Consider the following 14889-nt stretch of genomic DNA (forward strand, 5'->3'; position numbering starts at 1 on the left):
GTACGTTAATACAGCAATAACTATGAATATAAAAAGATAAGAGGCAGAATTTTACTTACCAAACTTCCGGTGAATAGTTTCGGATGATTTCACTCCATAGACTTGTTTCATTCCTATTACATCAGACATTGGTTCGAAGTTTTACGTGAAAAATTGCAATGTAGTCCCTAAGAACTTCCTTTGATCGATGCTTGTCCAGCAATCTGTCGTGACGGCAGCGTAAATGTCATAGGAGGCAATATACTTTTTGATTTCGCGTCTCATCTCTCGAATCCGTCGATCCATCCTTTCTTGCAAAGTCGCTGTCACAGGATTATCGAAATAAGGATTGACTATTTCAAAGGCTGCTCTCACTCCATTGGAGGCTATGAGCAGTAAAAGCATATCTTCGAATGCTTCTTGCTCATGAGGGAGCTTCTTGAGTCTCTCATCAACAATATTCCGCGCGATGTCGAACCTATTCTTTCTTGGTAGGAGAGGCATATCAACTTTTTCTGGATCGGCAGTGCATAGCAGAGCACTTGGTCAAGCAGGCTGCAAGTTGGATTATTGAAGTAGCACGCTGAAAAATTTAACCCGCACGCTTCAATCACAAACCAGCTTGTCTCAAAAATCGTAGCTGCTTCGCTTCCACTGTTTTAAAATAAAATTTGAAATCCTTAATATGGGTAAAATGCAATACTCCAAAGGAGTGGAGTAAAAATTTAAGAAAAGGCAGTCCGTTGTTTTGTTTTTTATTTTTTTATTTTAATTTTTTTTTTACGCAGCACCTTAGCTGTTCCTTTACTCCTATGCATCTGTCCATTCGGTTGTCCACATTCAAGTACACCCATCCACACAAAAGCACTTAATCTTAGTGCATCCTTCTCTATCTGCTCCCTTCCTCCCTCTCTCCCTTCCTTCCTTCCTTCCTCCCTTTTTTTTAAACGAATCTCGTCTTCGAATTTTTCGTCCCTTATACTTTTCTTCTCTTTCATACTTTTCTTCTCTTTCATACTTTTCTTCTCTTTCATACTTTTCACTTTTCGATATGGTTGCATTGGCTGTAGACTCTCAGCTTTTGCGCAAAGCCAATTCGACATTCCATGCCAGACGTATTCAATTCAAGGAGTCGACGCGACTAGACCTTAAGCAAGAGCGTTTGAAAAAGAAGTATAGACCTGTCAATGCTCCTGCTGACAAACCTACGGTTAACAAAACTGTTTCCTCCAGCGATGCTTCTGCTGCGACTGCCGTATCTTACTCTGGTGGCTCTGCATCAAGTATTGCTACAGAGGACTCTAATGGCTTCAGACTACCTGCCAAGGTCCTTTATAGCAAAGATAAAGTTCAGCTGGCCTGGCCACAACCACGACCAATCGGGCCTGGATTGAATAACCTCGGAAACACTTGCTTCCTCAACTCGGTCCTTCAGTGTCTGACCTATACTGCCCCTTTGGCCAACTATCTGCTGTCAAATCAGCATAGCGACTCATGTATGTTTTGAAATGAAATATCTTTCAGACCTGGGTCTGATCTACATGTTTCTCAATGTGACTTTGACTGCATACTTGGCCATTATATTATGTGCCAATTAAGTCCAATTAGATTTAGCTGTTAGTCCTCCGCATTACTGACTAGTCCGTACCTGGAATCACGATCATCTGCAATGCAATAGGCAAAACGACCAATTTTTGTATGATGTGTGTGCTTGAGAAGCATGTGTCACGTTGTTTCTCTCATAATATGAACGAAGCGATTGCTCCAAAAGTTATCGTAGGACGTCTCAGGAGTAAGTTACAGACTTAACATGAAACTTACTTAACAGGAAATTATCCATGGCTGGGGTCCATAAATCTATTATTGAAAGACTGATATAATACATTCTTGATCCGCCTATAGATATTGGAAAGCAGTTCAGAATCGGACGTCAAGAGGATTCCCATGAATTTGCAAGATGTTTGATTGACGCACTTCAAAAGAGTTGCTTGGTGGGCTATGACAGGTATTCTTATGAAAATTATACAAAATGTAAAGATTTCAATTGTTAATATTTATTCAGCCATGCAGATAGGCCAACTTATTGCTATTATTATTACTATTATCATTATTATTATCAAGTAAATTAGACAATCGGGTTAAGGAAACAACTATCATTCATCAAATCTTTGGCGGTTATTTCCAGAGCCAGGTCAAGTGTCTGAAATGTGGTTATGAATCCAATACCTTTGAGACCTACCTTGATGTTAGCTTGGATATTCGAGGCTCAGAAAGTGTACAAAAGGCGCTTCGTGATTATACAAAGCCAGAAATTTTGTCAAAGAGCAATCAATATAAATGTGACAAGTAAGTTTTTTTTTTTTTCTTAAAAAAAAAAGCTTTAGATAATACAATGGTTAATTAGAGACTAACCGTGGAACCCTTTTTATTATTTTACTTGTTTTATTTTATTTTATACTTTTTTAGATGTAAAACACTTGTGGATGCACGAAAGCAAATGACCATTTACGACGCTCCAAAGATTCTTTGTGTCCATTTAAAGAGATTCACATATACAGGACAAAAAATCAACAGGCACATCAGCTTTGAAACGAACTTGGAACTCAATTCGGTCATGAGCACCAATAAGAAACACCCTGATCTCTCTTACAGTCTGTATGCGGTGCTTGTCCATGTAGGGGGATCATGCTATAGTGGTCATTATTATTGCTACGTGAAGAGTTCCAATGGTATATGGTATTCTATGAACGATTCTCATGTAAGTCTTTTTTTTTTTTTTTTTTTTAAATTTTTTTTTTTTTATTTTTATTTTTAATCAATATTCAGCGTATGTTGGTTACCAATTGTATGGATTATCTGACTATATGTTTCGGCTTGTTTATCTGCAGGTGAGCGTGGTTAGCCTCCAAAGTGTCTTAAACCAGAATGCCTATATGCTCTTCTATACCCAAGACAAGAAGGCTACAAGCAGAGTAGCTACAACTACAGTGAACGGTATGAGCCCCAATGGACCAGCAGTCAAACACACCAAGACCAGTTTGGTTCAAATGAAGAGGCCTCGGATAGAGGAAGATGATCTTGGAGACAAGGTGGATCGTTCAACATTACCCCCAAAGGAGAAGCGTGTAAAATATATGGAATCAGCACCATTAAGCGATCCACAGGGACAGTCCAAAGAAGAAAGAAGGAGATCGAAAAAGGAGCGTAAGAGAGCTAAAAAGCTGGAGACACTCATGGCGTCAAAATCAGAGATGAATGACTACGAACTCGCTACGTCGACTGGATCTACTTCAACTTCTAAAGCAATTTCATCAATGGGAGCACCCTTGCCTTCAGGATCTCAAACAATATTTGGAGTATCTATGGCCAATGGAGCTGGGTCCTCCAGAAGTCAAAGCCCTCTTGCTGATCTTGACACTATCTTCAAAGGATCAACAGCCAAGTCGTCATTGAAGCCCACAGCTATTTCTATCCCTACCAAACCCCATTCAGACTGGAAGATCACCGATGGGGCTATGAAGTCTCCGGTTGCGGAAGAGCTTCGTCAGATGAAACTTCATGAGCAAAAGAAGAAGGAAGACAAGGAGAGCGATCTAAACAACGACAGGGACAAGTCAGCAGACGAGGTGGAGCAGGATGGCTGGATAGTCAAGTCTAAGGCGGCTATGGAAGCCGTTGTGGTGTCTCATGATGAATCATCAGTTTCGAAGAAAGAGAAACTACAGGCTCTGATTGAGCGTGAGTCCAAGTTTAGGAGTGCAGAAGTTAAGGAGGCTATTCTAAGTGAGCAAAAACACATGCTCGGAAGTAAGATCTCGACATGGGACGAGCCCAGCTTAGAGTTGACTAAGGCTCGTGAGGATATTTTGCGTACATTGAAGCCGAAACACCATCGACCTGATGCCTATGATGTCGAGTATGATCGTGGAAAAGTGAAAAAAGTCAAGAATAAGAACAAAGGCTTGTTGGCCATCGGAGCCAATCCCAAGAATAAGTTTCAATTTGAGCAGGATGTCCGAAATCTTGTTAAGGTAAACAGCATAGGTGGTATAGCTCTTTTGATTCTTTTGATTCACGACTCTATAATGGGTGGATTAGACTAATATTCTTTGTTCGTGTCTTTTTTTCCCATCTTTGTCTTGTAGCCCAAGTTTTCAAAGAACAAGAATAACAGCAAGCGGGTGCCTAATGCTCTTTAATTTTTTTTTTTTTCCTTTTCTTTTAAAAAAAATGTGATGCTTGTAGTTTTTTTTCTGTATTTGATCTTCTACATTCATTGTTCTTTTTTATTATTTTATTTTATTTCATCGTACATTAGTTATTTTTATTGCTCCATTGCATAGATTTCACATTTAATAGACTGCAAAGCCGCACAGACTATTTGTGAATCCGATGCTCATTTTGTACTTTACAAAGTTAAGGTTTTATTACGCCCCAGAACCACAATTTTTTTTTTCCCACGCATTCCCTGTAACATATCGGTGGCCAACTATCGTTCTTCTGAAAATGCCAACCATCTAGGAAATTATACACATAAGAAAAAAAGTCAATTCATTTTTACTGCTTGGCATGTTGCTTAACGAGATCGTCGTGCGGCACAATGTGGCTAAATGCAGGCTATACATTATTCAAAGGTAAAAAATGAAAATTAAAAATAAAAATTTGACATATTTGTGAATTCAACCTCAGTTGCTTGTGCTACATTGGGTCTCCACGATCTGTGGCAAGGTTGTGTGCTGCATCTCCACATGCAACATTCCTTACCCTGTGCATCCACCCTTGCAGCCTTCTCTCCACACTTTTTTTTTTTTTTTTTTTTTTTAGTAAACAATGGTCTCACGTGAGTAATACAACGTTTTTCCCTCTCGCACATGTTCATTTGCTTCCTCTTCCTTATTACAATAATCCATTCCATCAGTTACTGCTCTCTTGTCATGTACCGTCTGATCCCTACTGAGGAAGACACTCGCGATGAGGATCGCACCGTCAGTGGCTCTCTTCGAGACCAAGGTGGATTCGAAGAGGACCGCTCATCCACAACAAAAAAGGGACCAATGCAATCCATCAAAAATAAATTCAGGGCGCTCATGAGCCCCAAGTCAGGCACAGCAGCAGGTAACACAGGCACCCCTGCTGCTGGGTTCACATTACCCAAGCAAAAGAACAAATACCTTATTGATGCTATCTTTGTGAAACGGCTCTGGAGGTTCTTCCGACTTTTATTTGCTCGACGCTCCCAGGTTCTCTGGCTATATATCATTATGACAGTCTTCTGCTGCATCAACGAGAGCGTTGTCTATTATGTTGGAACTATTCCTTCGAGATACTATAAAGTATTGGGTGACAAGGACCCGTCTGCATTCTGGTGGCTCCTGGTCACATCAACATTGGCCGTTTTCCTCGCTGCATTTGTAAGTCATTGGGTAACCAGCCCCAACTCTTTTTTCCTCCTCTCCATTATCTTCCCGCTATTCCGTCTCGTATTTTGAAACTCCCAGCCATGTGTAATATGCAGCACAGACCCCAACCTCCCTCCCATTCGTGCTAAATAGTTAAATTTGGTCTCACTATTTATTATTCATTACAATGACTTTTTTCTTTTTTATTACAGGGCAAGAGCGTCATCTTCCTTCTTGGTAGCCTTTTGTCTTTAGAAAGCCGTAGGACGTTAACATTGTATTTCCATAAGATCTATATTCGACCAAAGCTCTTTTATAGGATCTTGTACATGCATGAGGAGGAAGTAGATAATCCGTAAGTGGTTAAGCGCTTTTTTTTTTTTTTTTATTGTTGCTATTGTATGAAGTAGGTTAATGTTCCCTTTCACATTCACAATGTTTTTTTTTACTCCTTGTTTTTATATCTATACATACATTTATTTGTAGAGATCAGAGAATAACGCAAGACATTGACAAGATGTCAGAGTCTATGCGGAAGATGGTTGAGGACTTGATAATTATTCCCTTGCTCATTGTTTTTTACACATATCAATGCTGGATGATGACTGGATGGATTGGACCGGTGTGTATTTATGGATTCTTTTTGTTGAGTACTATTATCAGTCGATTATTGATCAATCCCATTGTGGACGCAGTCTTTTACAAGGAATCTGCAGAAGGTTATTTCAGGTACTTTCTTTTTTTTTTTTTTTTTTTTTTTTTTTTGTCCTCTATATTGCTTAGTCATCACAGATTGGAATCTTGGTCGCGTGCAGTTCTTATCTTGTCCATTTGACTTTTATTTATTTATTTATTTTTGTCTGTACCCCACCAGATATTTACACATGCGTTTCAGACAGTATGCTGAATCGATCACCTTCAGTCGGGGCGAAGGAGAGGCAAAGGATAGTGCAGACGAGCTGCTGGAAGTATTGCTCAAAACCCAACTAGACGTAGTTTACAAGGAGGTACCATTGAAATGTAAGGTTTCTTTTGCTAGAATTGTTCCCATTTGTTTTTCGGACAAGAGTAAAAGTACAAGGATTGACATTAGCTGATATTCAGTCTTTTCCTTTGTGGTGGGGGGTTACGATAAAGTTTTACAGCAGGGTGTATCCTATTTTGGGTCGATCCTAAGTTATGTGATTATCGCTATTCCTATTTTCTGGGGCGTCTACGATGATTTACCTCCTTCCGATATATCGGCTGTCATCAGCAAGGCAAGTCTTTGTTGTTCCACCATATCTACTTGTATTAGTTTGTTCAGAAGCTGTCAAGCCGATCCTTTGACTGATGTATTGTCTTTTTTTTTTTTTTTTTTTTTTTTTTTTTTAATATAAAAATGTAGACATCATTTGTGTCCATGTATCTTACGTTCCAATTCTCCAAAGTCATTCAGTGTAGTACAGATTTTTCTGATCTTGCAGGATATACTTCTCGATTGGGTCAACTCATGGAAGCATTAGATGGTTTGAATATGGAACTGGAGAACATTGCGATTGACTTTCCGCATGAAGAAGTCATGTCCCACGATACATCGATCCGATTCGAAAATGTTTCTTTCAACACACCTTCTGGTGATCTTATCATCTCAAACTTTACGTTCCGATTTGAAATCGGGCTTAATACCATGATTGTGGGCCCTAACGGTGAGTGATGCATATTTCACTAGCTATTCTTTGCTGATAAAGAAATGGAATTTTTTTTTATTTTATTTTATTTTATTTTATTTTATTTTATTTTTTTTATTATTTATTTATTTATACTCATTTGCTTTTGATTGGTTGATTTGGCATTATATGTTCTTGTAGGTGTTGGCAAAACATCATTATTGCGCGCTATGGGTGGGCTGTGGCCAGTTTCTAAAGGTAAAATTGGTATAAAAAAGTAAAAAAAAAATTATAATAGCAATACATAAATCAACAAAAAAAAAAAAAAAAAAATCTAATCCAGTCCTGAATGGAAAATAGGACAAATTATACTTCCACACAAGTATCGAAGAAATGTTATCTTCCTTCCACAGACCCCTTACTTGACATATGGGACGCTACGTGAGCAGCTTGTGTATCCACACAAGGAGACTGCATCGACTGTATCGGATGCAGACATTATGAGGGTTTTGAAGATTGCACGGCTGGATCATATTGTAGACGTCATTGATGACTTTGATACACCGTATTCAATGGACTGGAGCAAGATGCTTTCACCTGGCGAACAACAAAAGCTGGCTTTTGCACGTCTCTTTTATGCGCGACCCAGTTTTGCGAGTAAGGAATTCAATTCCATTCAACTCAATCCAAAAAAAAAAAAAAAAAAAAAAAAACGTATTTTATATTCATGAGATAAAAGTACTAAAAGCTCGTTTTTTTTTTTTTTTTTTTTTTTTTTTGTATAGTCTTGGATGAAGCTACGAGTTCGATGGATAGTGATTCTGAGAAGGAGATGTTCAGGCAATGCCGGTTACTTAATATTACCTGTGTTACAGTTTGCCATCGTGAGAGTCTGGAACGATACCATCAACAAAAAATTATTCTGGAAGGAAGAGGAGGAGCCTGGTCATTCGCCCAGATCCAAGAGCAGGAAGACGAGGATAATGAAGAGAATAATAATAATCATTTTGATAATAATTCGATCCATAGTCAATTGTCAGGACCGGGTATAAACCTGATGCAACCTGGAGAAGGCGGAGTTTGATTGAAGGCCAATAGAGAATAAAAAAAAAAAAAAAAAAAAATCACGGTGAGCAGTTGTGTGTACATGTACAAAGTCTAATTTTGTTTGATTAAAAAAGGAAATATTGTCTCTGTTGTGATATAGTTAATCATGCTGCTAATAAATGCAGGAACAGTTACATGGGTAATAAAGGGCATTCATGCAGAAAAAGAAAGAAAAAGAAAATTTGTAAAGTTGTCTGTCTCAAGGGGGATTGCTTTTTGTTGTTGTTGTTGTTGTTGTTGTTGTTGTGATGAATGGAGATGCATTTGTAAGGGGGTTGTTGACAAATCGGCAATGACATCAAAGATGGGTCATTCGAAATGGAGTCAAACAGGCCAATTGCTTCCATTGTACATGTAGTTGTTGTTTTATAGCCCAAAGTATTCAATCAAGGATATCTGTAGACAATGTCATTTACTCTTGTAGATAAAATAAAGGAGAGCACTCGGAAAGTGCAAAAAAAAAAAAAAAAAAAAAAAAAAAAAAAAAGGAGAGAAGAGAAAAAGAGAAAAAAGAGAAAGAGAGAAGAGGAGAGAAGACTGTTCTGTCTGTGTGTATGAATGTGGGAGAAATGAGCATGGGACAGTCGTTAGCCAATAGCAGGCGATTAAACTGAAAGAGAGTTTTGTGTGCCAGATTGGGGAGACAAAATGTTTTTTTAGATTAAAAAACAAAAAAAAAAAAAAACCTGTTGCTGACCGCAGTCTTTGGTTTTTTTTTTTTTTTGTTTTGCTTCTTTCATGTATTTATATACATCAATGTACACTATAGTCCCGTTTACTAGTAGCCAATATCTATCTAGAAAAGTAAACGCCTGCTACAGATACTGAGTTGCGCTAATGGCAGAAAGGGCTGATAGAGACTAGTGAAAGCAAAAACAAACTTTTTTACATTGGAACATCGTATTGGACCTCATAGTGAATAGTGCAACGCAGTAACGATTTAACAGTTGATAAGAGCTGTTTCACTTTGTCATCAGAAAGTCTTTTTAAAAAAAAGCTTGTGGTTTAGATCATGAGATTAGACTTGGGAATGAAAATGAAAGTGTGCACCTGCAGGTATCATCCAGCATATCCAGCATATCCAGTATGTTCAGCATATCCAGTATGTTCACCATATCCAGCATATCCAGTATGTCCAGTATATCCCAAATGTCCCCAGCATTTCCAGCGTAATGAGTGTATGATACGAGCGTATCAGTCATGATCAGATTCATGTGTAAGACAATCAGAGATTGAGAATTCTTTTGTTGCCACAATTTTCCCTTTTCGGCTGCATTGTCGGTGGAACAATGAGGGTGATGGCGATTGTCTGCGGTCATCAGTTTTGGACCGTTTATGTGTAAAAAAGTCGACTACATCCCTTTACTTGCTTTCCTCTTCCTTTTTCCTTTTTCCTTTTTCCTTCTTCTTCCTTTTCTCTTTTTCTTCTCCTCCTCCTCCTCCTCCTCCTTCTTCTTCTTCTTCTTCTTCTTCTTTCTCTTTGTTCCTTTTCGTTTCTTTCTCGCACTTCCTCACACGCCATTTGTAACAAACTCTCACACACCCACGCGCACATCATAAACACAAACTTTTTTTTTTTTTTCTCCTTTTTTTTTTTTTTTTGTTGTTTCCCCATCCTTTTCCTTTTTCATCTTTTTTTTTTTTTTTTTTTACTCATTTCTTCATTCGACGCTTGATTCCTTCTCATTCCTTCTCATTCCTTCATCATTGATTCATGTGCTGTTAAATATCAAAATAGACTTCTTTTCTATTTCTCAGCCGTATCCCTTTTTTATCTTTTTTATTCTAAAGATTTCTTCTGCAATAAATGTCTGTGTTGTCTGGACCTGTCTTCGTTATCCATATTGCAAAGACCATTGCAATTATTTCACATAACTCTGCTCTGTACAACTGAAGCACCTTTACTTTGCTGTTCCCTCCCTGTCCCTTCCCCTCCCAGCCCCCTTTCCTTCACCTTTTTCTTTTTTTTTTTTTTTTTTCCCCTTTGTTTTTTTTTTTTTTTTTTTCCTTCCTTCTTTCTATTATTATTGGCCACCTTTGCTCAATTGGTTTTGTAGACCCTTTCGGCCCTCATTATTCAAACATTCTTTTTATTATTCCTGATTCTCTTCTTGATCTTTCATTCTATTTGGTGACAATCCAACATGAATCTTTCTCAAATACTCAACCCACCAAGTGCCACTACAGCGCCAATTCCTTCAGCTAATCCTATCCCCCGTCGTCACCGAAGGACTTCTTCTCCTCCACCCTCGTTAACCTCTGCTACAACCATCCTTCGCTTTGATACCCCGGCATCACCTCATGTCCACATCACAGGTTCTACAGGACCAACAGGAACGACTGCCTCAGATACTGTTTCAAGAAAGCATGCCAACTCAATCTCGATAGCACAGCTCGAGGAACAAACCTCTTCCTTCCCCTCAACCTCAGGTCAACATAACAAGACTAACCATCATGGACACGGTGGCGCCCAGCAGAAAATCAGGCCCAATGAGATCAGCAACAGATATAGTACTCATACTTTTCGAGCAAGCATCCCTCCATCCCTCAAGGACAAACCCTTGTCATCAACGTCATCATCGGATATCTCGGTAACTTCACCTGCTCCCGTTCATTCCACTATCACCGCATCATCACCAACAACAGTTACCACGACTGCTACTGCCATGGCCACCACAGCGTCAAACAACACCAATGCAGCGCTTTTGGAAGGAAGCTTGTCCGAGTTGGTTATGAGCCATAATACACCGCAGGATATGTCTTCATCTGGATCTTTCTCAAAGAAAAAAGCTCGCTACCAAGGTAAAATGAAAAAAAAAAAAAAAAAAAAAAAAAAGAAAAATGCATAATATGCTCTCAGGGATGTTTTTTGCTTGTTTGTTATTTTCCTTTAGTTCATTGTTCTTTTTATTGCTGCAAGTCTTAACCTGATAACCTTATTTTTTCTGCTCAGGCTCCAGCACCGTGGAATCGTCATCTTTCCAAGACTCGTTCCAAGCTAATCATTCAGAGATACAGAATATAAAGTCAGAAATAGGAACTAAAAAAAAGTCGACCAAGAAAGGTGGCCGCACATCCCCTCATACTGAGACCGATCCTCAGCCGATTCGTTTTGTCATGTCAGATAAGGAAATTCAGGATAACAAACGTCAAAAAGCTGGATCGACGCACAACGTAAATGTCCCATCTCCCTCACAAGATTCTCAAGGGGAAGATGTGGCCGATCAAGAGTCTTCACAGGCTAGCCCAACACCCGATTTTGAGAGGAATGCTGATGGAAAGTACGTGTCTTTTTTTTTTTTTTTTTATCTTATTATCCTTCCCTTCGCCAATAATCAATCTTAGCTTATCTTTTAGTTTCATTTACAATATGAGCGAAATTAGAAGAGGCAAAGCCTTTTTTTTTTTTTTTTTTTTTTTTTTTTATCATGGAAAGGGGGTGCATCTGAGCTGCAGAATTGATTTTCAATGCGCGTCATCTCTTTTCGCTCACTCGCTGCAATGTTCGAGGATCAAAGAAAAAGGACACGTCGCTAATGGCCTTGTCAATTTTTCATCATTTTATCCTATAGATTCCGTTGTAGCTGGCCTAGATGCGGAAAGGAGTTCACTGTAGCCTCTCGCCTCACCACCCACTATCGCATCCACTCGGGAAAACCGCCTTATTTGTGCGGGTACAAGGATTGTCAAAAGGCATTTCATACTGTATGTCATGGTACCATTTTTTTTTTTTTTTTTTTTTTTTTTTACGGCATGGCGGACGAAGAAAACTGTAAAACTGACAGATACAAACTTTGGTTTTAAATTTTTCCATCATAGTCTTCGTCCTTGTCCCATCATCGTGTTGTACACACAGACCAAGGTTTACGCCCCTACGTTTGTCGCCACAACCGCTGTGGTGCCACCTATACCCAACTCGCACGATTAATCACTCACCAACGTACAACCCATAGTGGCATGATTCTTTTTATCCCACAAGAATCATCGCCCTCATCCTCGTCCTCGTCCTCATCCTCATCTTCAGCTTCGGCTTCTTCTTCATCCTCTCCATCTCAACACCACACACCTTCTCAGTCCCAATCTCAATCTCAGTCTCAAGCCCAATTTCAATCTTCCTTTTCAACAGCCCAAGAAGTGTCAAAGGAAGGCTCTGCTGCCACTCCACCTCAACCAATGACACCATCGATAAATCCTTCCATTGGTCCCTCTTTTATGTCTTCAGAGTCTGGGTCTCCCAAACCAAATGAGCGCGCCAAAAATACTGGCAATTCAACGCGTAAAGGCATCGCCAACCCCGTTATTGACCATAAATCATCAATCATGCTTGCAGATCCGAGTTTGTCGCGGTCATCTCAAACAAATCCTCAGCGACCATCTCACTCAATGACACAGTCCTCTGCTGCACAGACAGGCCATCCGTCGTTCAACGGTACCAAATCTGCAAACGTATCTCGAAACGAAATCATGGATGACTATAGAAACCATACCACTACCGGACACGATAGACGCAACGATGATAGAACCAAGCCTCCTGAGAGGATGAGCGAGAATGACGAGGAGAGCGACGAGATGCGGATGACTAAAGAAGCAGCATTGACAATGACCAGCTTCAGAGAGATGGCAATGTTACAGGAACAACGCCAAGCACATCCTCCCCGCTCTCCAGGGGTCTCGCAACAGCGGTCTTATCATCCGCCTCCTCAGCCTTCACAACAGTCAAACTCGAATGGTCACTACCATCCCTCTACAGAGCATTACTATGCCCAACCATCATATCGTGATTATCCTCAGGATTCGTACAATCAGCAGTCCCCTTACTATACTCCTTATTCCGCCCCGAAGTCTCCGCCAGGACCACCACACCATTACCCTCAGCCAAACTCGGGAGACTACTGGAAAGGCAACCAAGGAAGGGTAACGTCTGATGATAAGACAAATGGGTATAGCCATCACACCCTTCAGGATTTTGCGCCTAATCATCCCCAAAAGATGCAGCAACACCAACACCAACAACAACAACAACAGCAGCAGCAGCAGCAGCAGCAGCAGCCAGATTTTTACCCTAACGATATTCCATACCATCACCAGCCCTCCCGACCTTCACATTCACACTCCATGACTTTTGAGGATCAACACCGACGTGGTACGATGAGTGAACATGGCTACGATTGATTCATTCAACACTTTACCTATTACCTATTCCCTCCGCTCCCAGTCTCAGCATTGCTAATCCTTAGTCCATTTACCTTTCTATTCACGTTTACATTTACCTTTACATTTACCTTTATCATTACATTTACATTTACATTTACATTTACATTTACATTTACATTTACTAATAATAAAAAATGTTAGAATGATATCCTTCCTTTTTTTTTTTTTTTTTTTTTCTTTTTAAAAAAAAAAAAAATGTACAAGAAGACAGGAGACATGAAACTCCTTCAGATGTCTGATGGTGTGCAAAGATTGATTTATTGTTTGTAATATCAGACTGTTTCCGTTGATAGCAAGTTACACAAGATTTACTTGAGTCTCCTTTTCCATACTTTTTTTTTTTTTTTTTTTTTTTTTTTTTTTTACATTTCAAACCTCTTTGAGTCAATTGTATGCGCTTCCCCCTTGTTGAACCTTGGTGATTAAGATCAGAGTCATGAATGATTGATTGTCTTGATGAATAATCCCTCTCAAACACAGCTGTGAGCTTGAGCTTTTTGCGAAACATCGTGGTGAGTGGTGAAGATATTCCATTCTTTTTTTTTTTTTTTTTTTTTTTTTTTTTTTTGATTAGTGTGCACTTGAGGTTGAAGCTGAGGTTGAGGTTGTATCGAGGTGTCCATAAGTGTCGATCCACTCATGATAAACATCTACTGCATGACTTAGATCTAATGATCAATTGAATAATAATTAAGCTTGTTTTTTATATATATATATATATATATATATATATATATATATATATTTTATAATCCCTTCAGTTGAAAAAAAAAAAAAAAAAAAAAAGTAAAAAACGTAAAATAAATAAATAAAAAAAAAAAAAAAAAAAAAAAAAAAAAGGCTAGGCAAATTTACGGTTGATAGGACATGCAAAGGTGATCCCACATCGTTCACAGGACAACTGTCCGATTTGAGTATCTCGATTGCTAGACCATATTCAGAAATGGTTTAGGACATTACAAATCATTATCACGTTGCTTATTATTAATATTATCATTTGACCCTGACGTTAACACACTTTTGAAAGATGAAGCTTCTTAGGATGAAAGCAACATATTAATACATTTCTTTTTTTTTTTTTTTTTTTTTTTTGTTTTGTTTTTTTGTGACATACATTGTACAACGGACAGAGTGTAGATGACATGCCAAGCACTCGAAAACGGTTGCGAGTCTTGGTGAAGTAGGAGCACGAGCGCGACGACGAAATTGGCTCCTCTTGGGCCGAGTCCTAGCCATAGTGTCAGTTTTTTGTTTCTTTTTTTTTTTTTTTTTTTATTTTTTTTTTATTAGGCTTGCAGGTGTAGACAAGTGGAAAAGCGGGAAAAAAAATAAAAGTAAAAGATGGATCAAAGACAGATGATAAAAATGAGGCACGAGGAAGAGAAAAGAGAAGGGAAGAGAAGGAATCGAAAAGGCGGAGCAAATTAAGCTCGATGAAGGATGTTGGTGGCGTCAGTCATGAGATCCTTGATTTGCTTTTAATCTACTTTGCCACAGTGAAGAAGCGATATCGATTGCTTTATAAATAATTTGGTATTGCT

At 38.9% G+C, this 14889-nt stretch overlaps 4 protein-coding genes across 4 annotated transcripts; 3 read left to right on the plus strand and 1 right to left on the minus strand.

The window, feature by feature from the left end:
• The first annotated feature begins 770 nt into the window (after positions 1–770).
• Positions 771–4613, plus strand: BCR41DRAFT_349385 (hypothetical protein). The gene is made up of 7 exons (XM_022023454.1): positions 771–1475; positions 1658–1771; positions 1882–1984; positions 2101–2325; positions 2446–2737; positions 2868–4010; positions 4125–4613. Exons 1-7 carry the CDS (start codon positions 1031–1033, stop codon positions 4176–4178), a joined length of 2376 nt encoding a protein of 791 aa, XP_021883691.1. The 5' UTR covers positions 771–1030; the 3' UTR covers positions 4179–4613.
• A 269-nt stretch (positions 4614–4882) lies between these two features.
• On the plus strand, positions 4883–8117 carry BCR41DRAFT_319937 (ABC transporter transmembrane region 2-domain-containing protein). Its single transcript, XM_022021370.1, has 9 exons — positions 4883–5390; positions 5591–5733; positions 5865–6107; positions 6253–6398; positions 6483–6637; positions 6766–7066; positions 7229–7285; positions 7388–7684; positions 7813–8117. Exons 1-9 carry the CDS (start codon positions 4914–4916, stop codon positions 8109–8111), a joined length of 2118 nt encoding a protein of 705 aa, XP_021883692.1. The 5' UTR covers positions 4883–4913; the 3' UTR covers positions 8112–8117.
• A 2064-nt stretch (positions 8118–10181) lies between these two features.
• Positions 10182–13440, plus strand: BCR41DRAFT_420415 (hypothetical protein). Its single transcript, XM_022029896.1, has 4 exons — positions 10182–10936; positions 11088–11415; positions 11707–11839; positions 11954–13440. The coding sequence occupies exons 1-4, from the start codon at positions 10279–10281 to the stop codon at positions 13304–13306; spliced, it is 2472 nt and encodes an 823-aa protein (XP_021883693.1). The 5' UTR covers positions 10182–10278; the 3' UTR covers positions 13307–13440.
• Positions 13441–13918: 478 nt separating this feature from the next.
• Positions 13919–14584, minus strand: BCR41DRAFT_394196 (transcription elongation factor Elf1 like-domain-containing protein; the record flags this gene model as incomplete). Its single annotated transcript, XM_022028624.1, has 3 exons — positions 13919–14016; positions 14204–14274; positions 14463–14584. 3 exons carry the CDS (start codon positions 14582–14584, stop codon positions 13919–13921), a joined length of 291 nt encoding a protein of 96 aa, XP_021883694.1.
• Positions 14585–14889: the final 305 nt, after the last annotated feature.

The sequence above is a fragment of the Lobosporangium transversale genome (assembly GCF_002105155.1).
Source record: "Lobosporangium transversale strain NRRL 3116 chromosome Unknown BCR41scaffold_9, whole genome shotgun sequence".
NCBI lineage: Eukaryota > Fungi > Mortierellomycota > Mortierellomycetes > Mortierellales > Mortierellaceae > Lobosporangium > Lobosporangium transversale.

Bases quoted from the DNA above. Each gene is read 5' to 3' on its own strand.
- BCR41DRAFT_349385 (XM_022023454.1), top strand. From the start codon at position 1,031: ATGGTTGCATTGGCTGTAGACTCTCAGCTTTTGCGCAAAGCCAATTCG. The intron at 2,326-2,445 runs GTAAGTTTTTTT...ATACTTTTTTAG, and splicing joins AATCAATATAAATGTGACAA to ATGTAAAACACTTGTGGATG. The intron at 4,011-4,124 runs GTAAACAGCATA...TTTGTCTTGTAG, and splicing joins ATGTCCGAAATCTTGTTAAG to CCCAAGTTTTCAAAGAACAA.
- BCR41DRAFT_319937 (XM_022021370.1), top strand. From the start codon at position 4,914: ATGTACCGTCTGATCCCTACTGAGGAAGACACTCGCGATGAGGATCGC. The intron at 5,734-5,864 runs GTAAGTGGTTAA...ATTTATTTGTAG, and splicing joins GAGGAGGAAGTAGATAATCC to AGATCAGAGAATAACGCAAG. The intron at 6,399-6,482 runs GTAAGGTTTCTT...GCTGATATTCAG, and splicing joins CAAGGAGGTACCATTGAAAT to TCTTTTCCTTTGTGGTGGGG.
- BCR41DRAFT_420415 (XM_022029896.1), top strand. From the start codon at position 10,279: ATGAATCTTTCTCAAATACTCAACCCACCAAGTGCCACTACAGCGCCA. The intron at 10,937-11,087 runs GTAAAATGAAAA...TTTTCTGCTCAG, and splicing joins GAAAAAAGCTCGCTACCAAG to GCTCCAGCACCGTGGAATCG. The intron at 11,416-11,706 runs GTACGTGTCTTT...TTTATCCTATAG, and splicing joins GAGAGGAATGCTGATGGAAA to ATTCCGTTGTAGCTGGCCTA.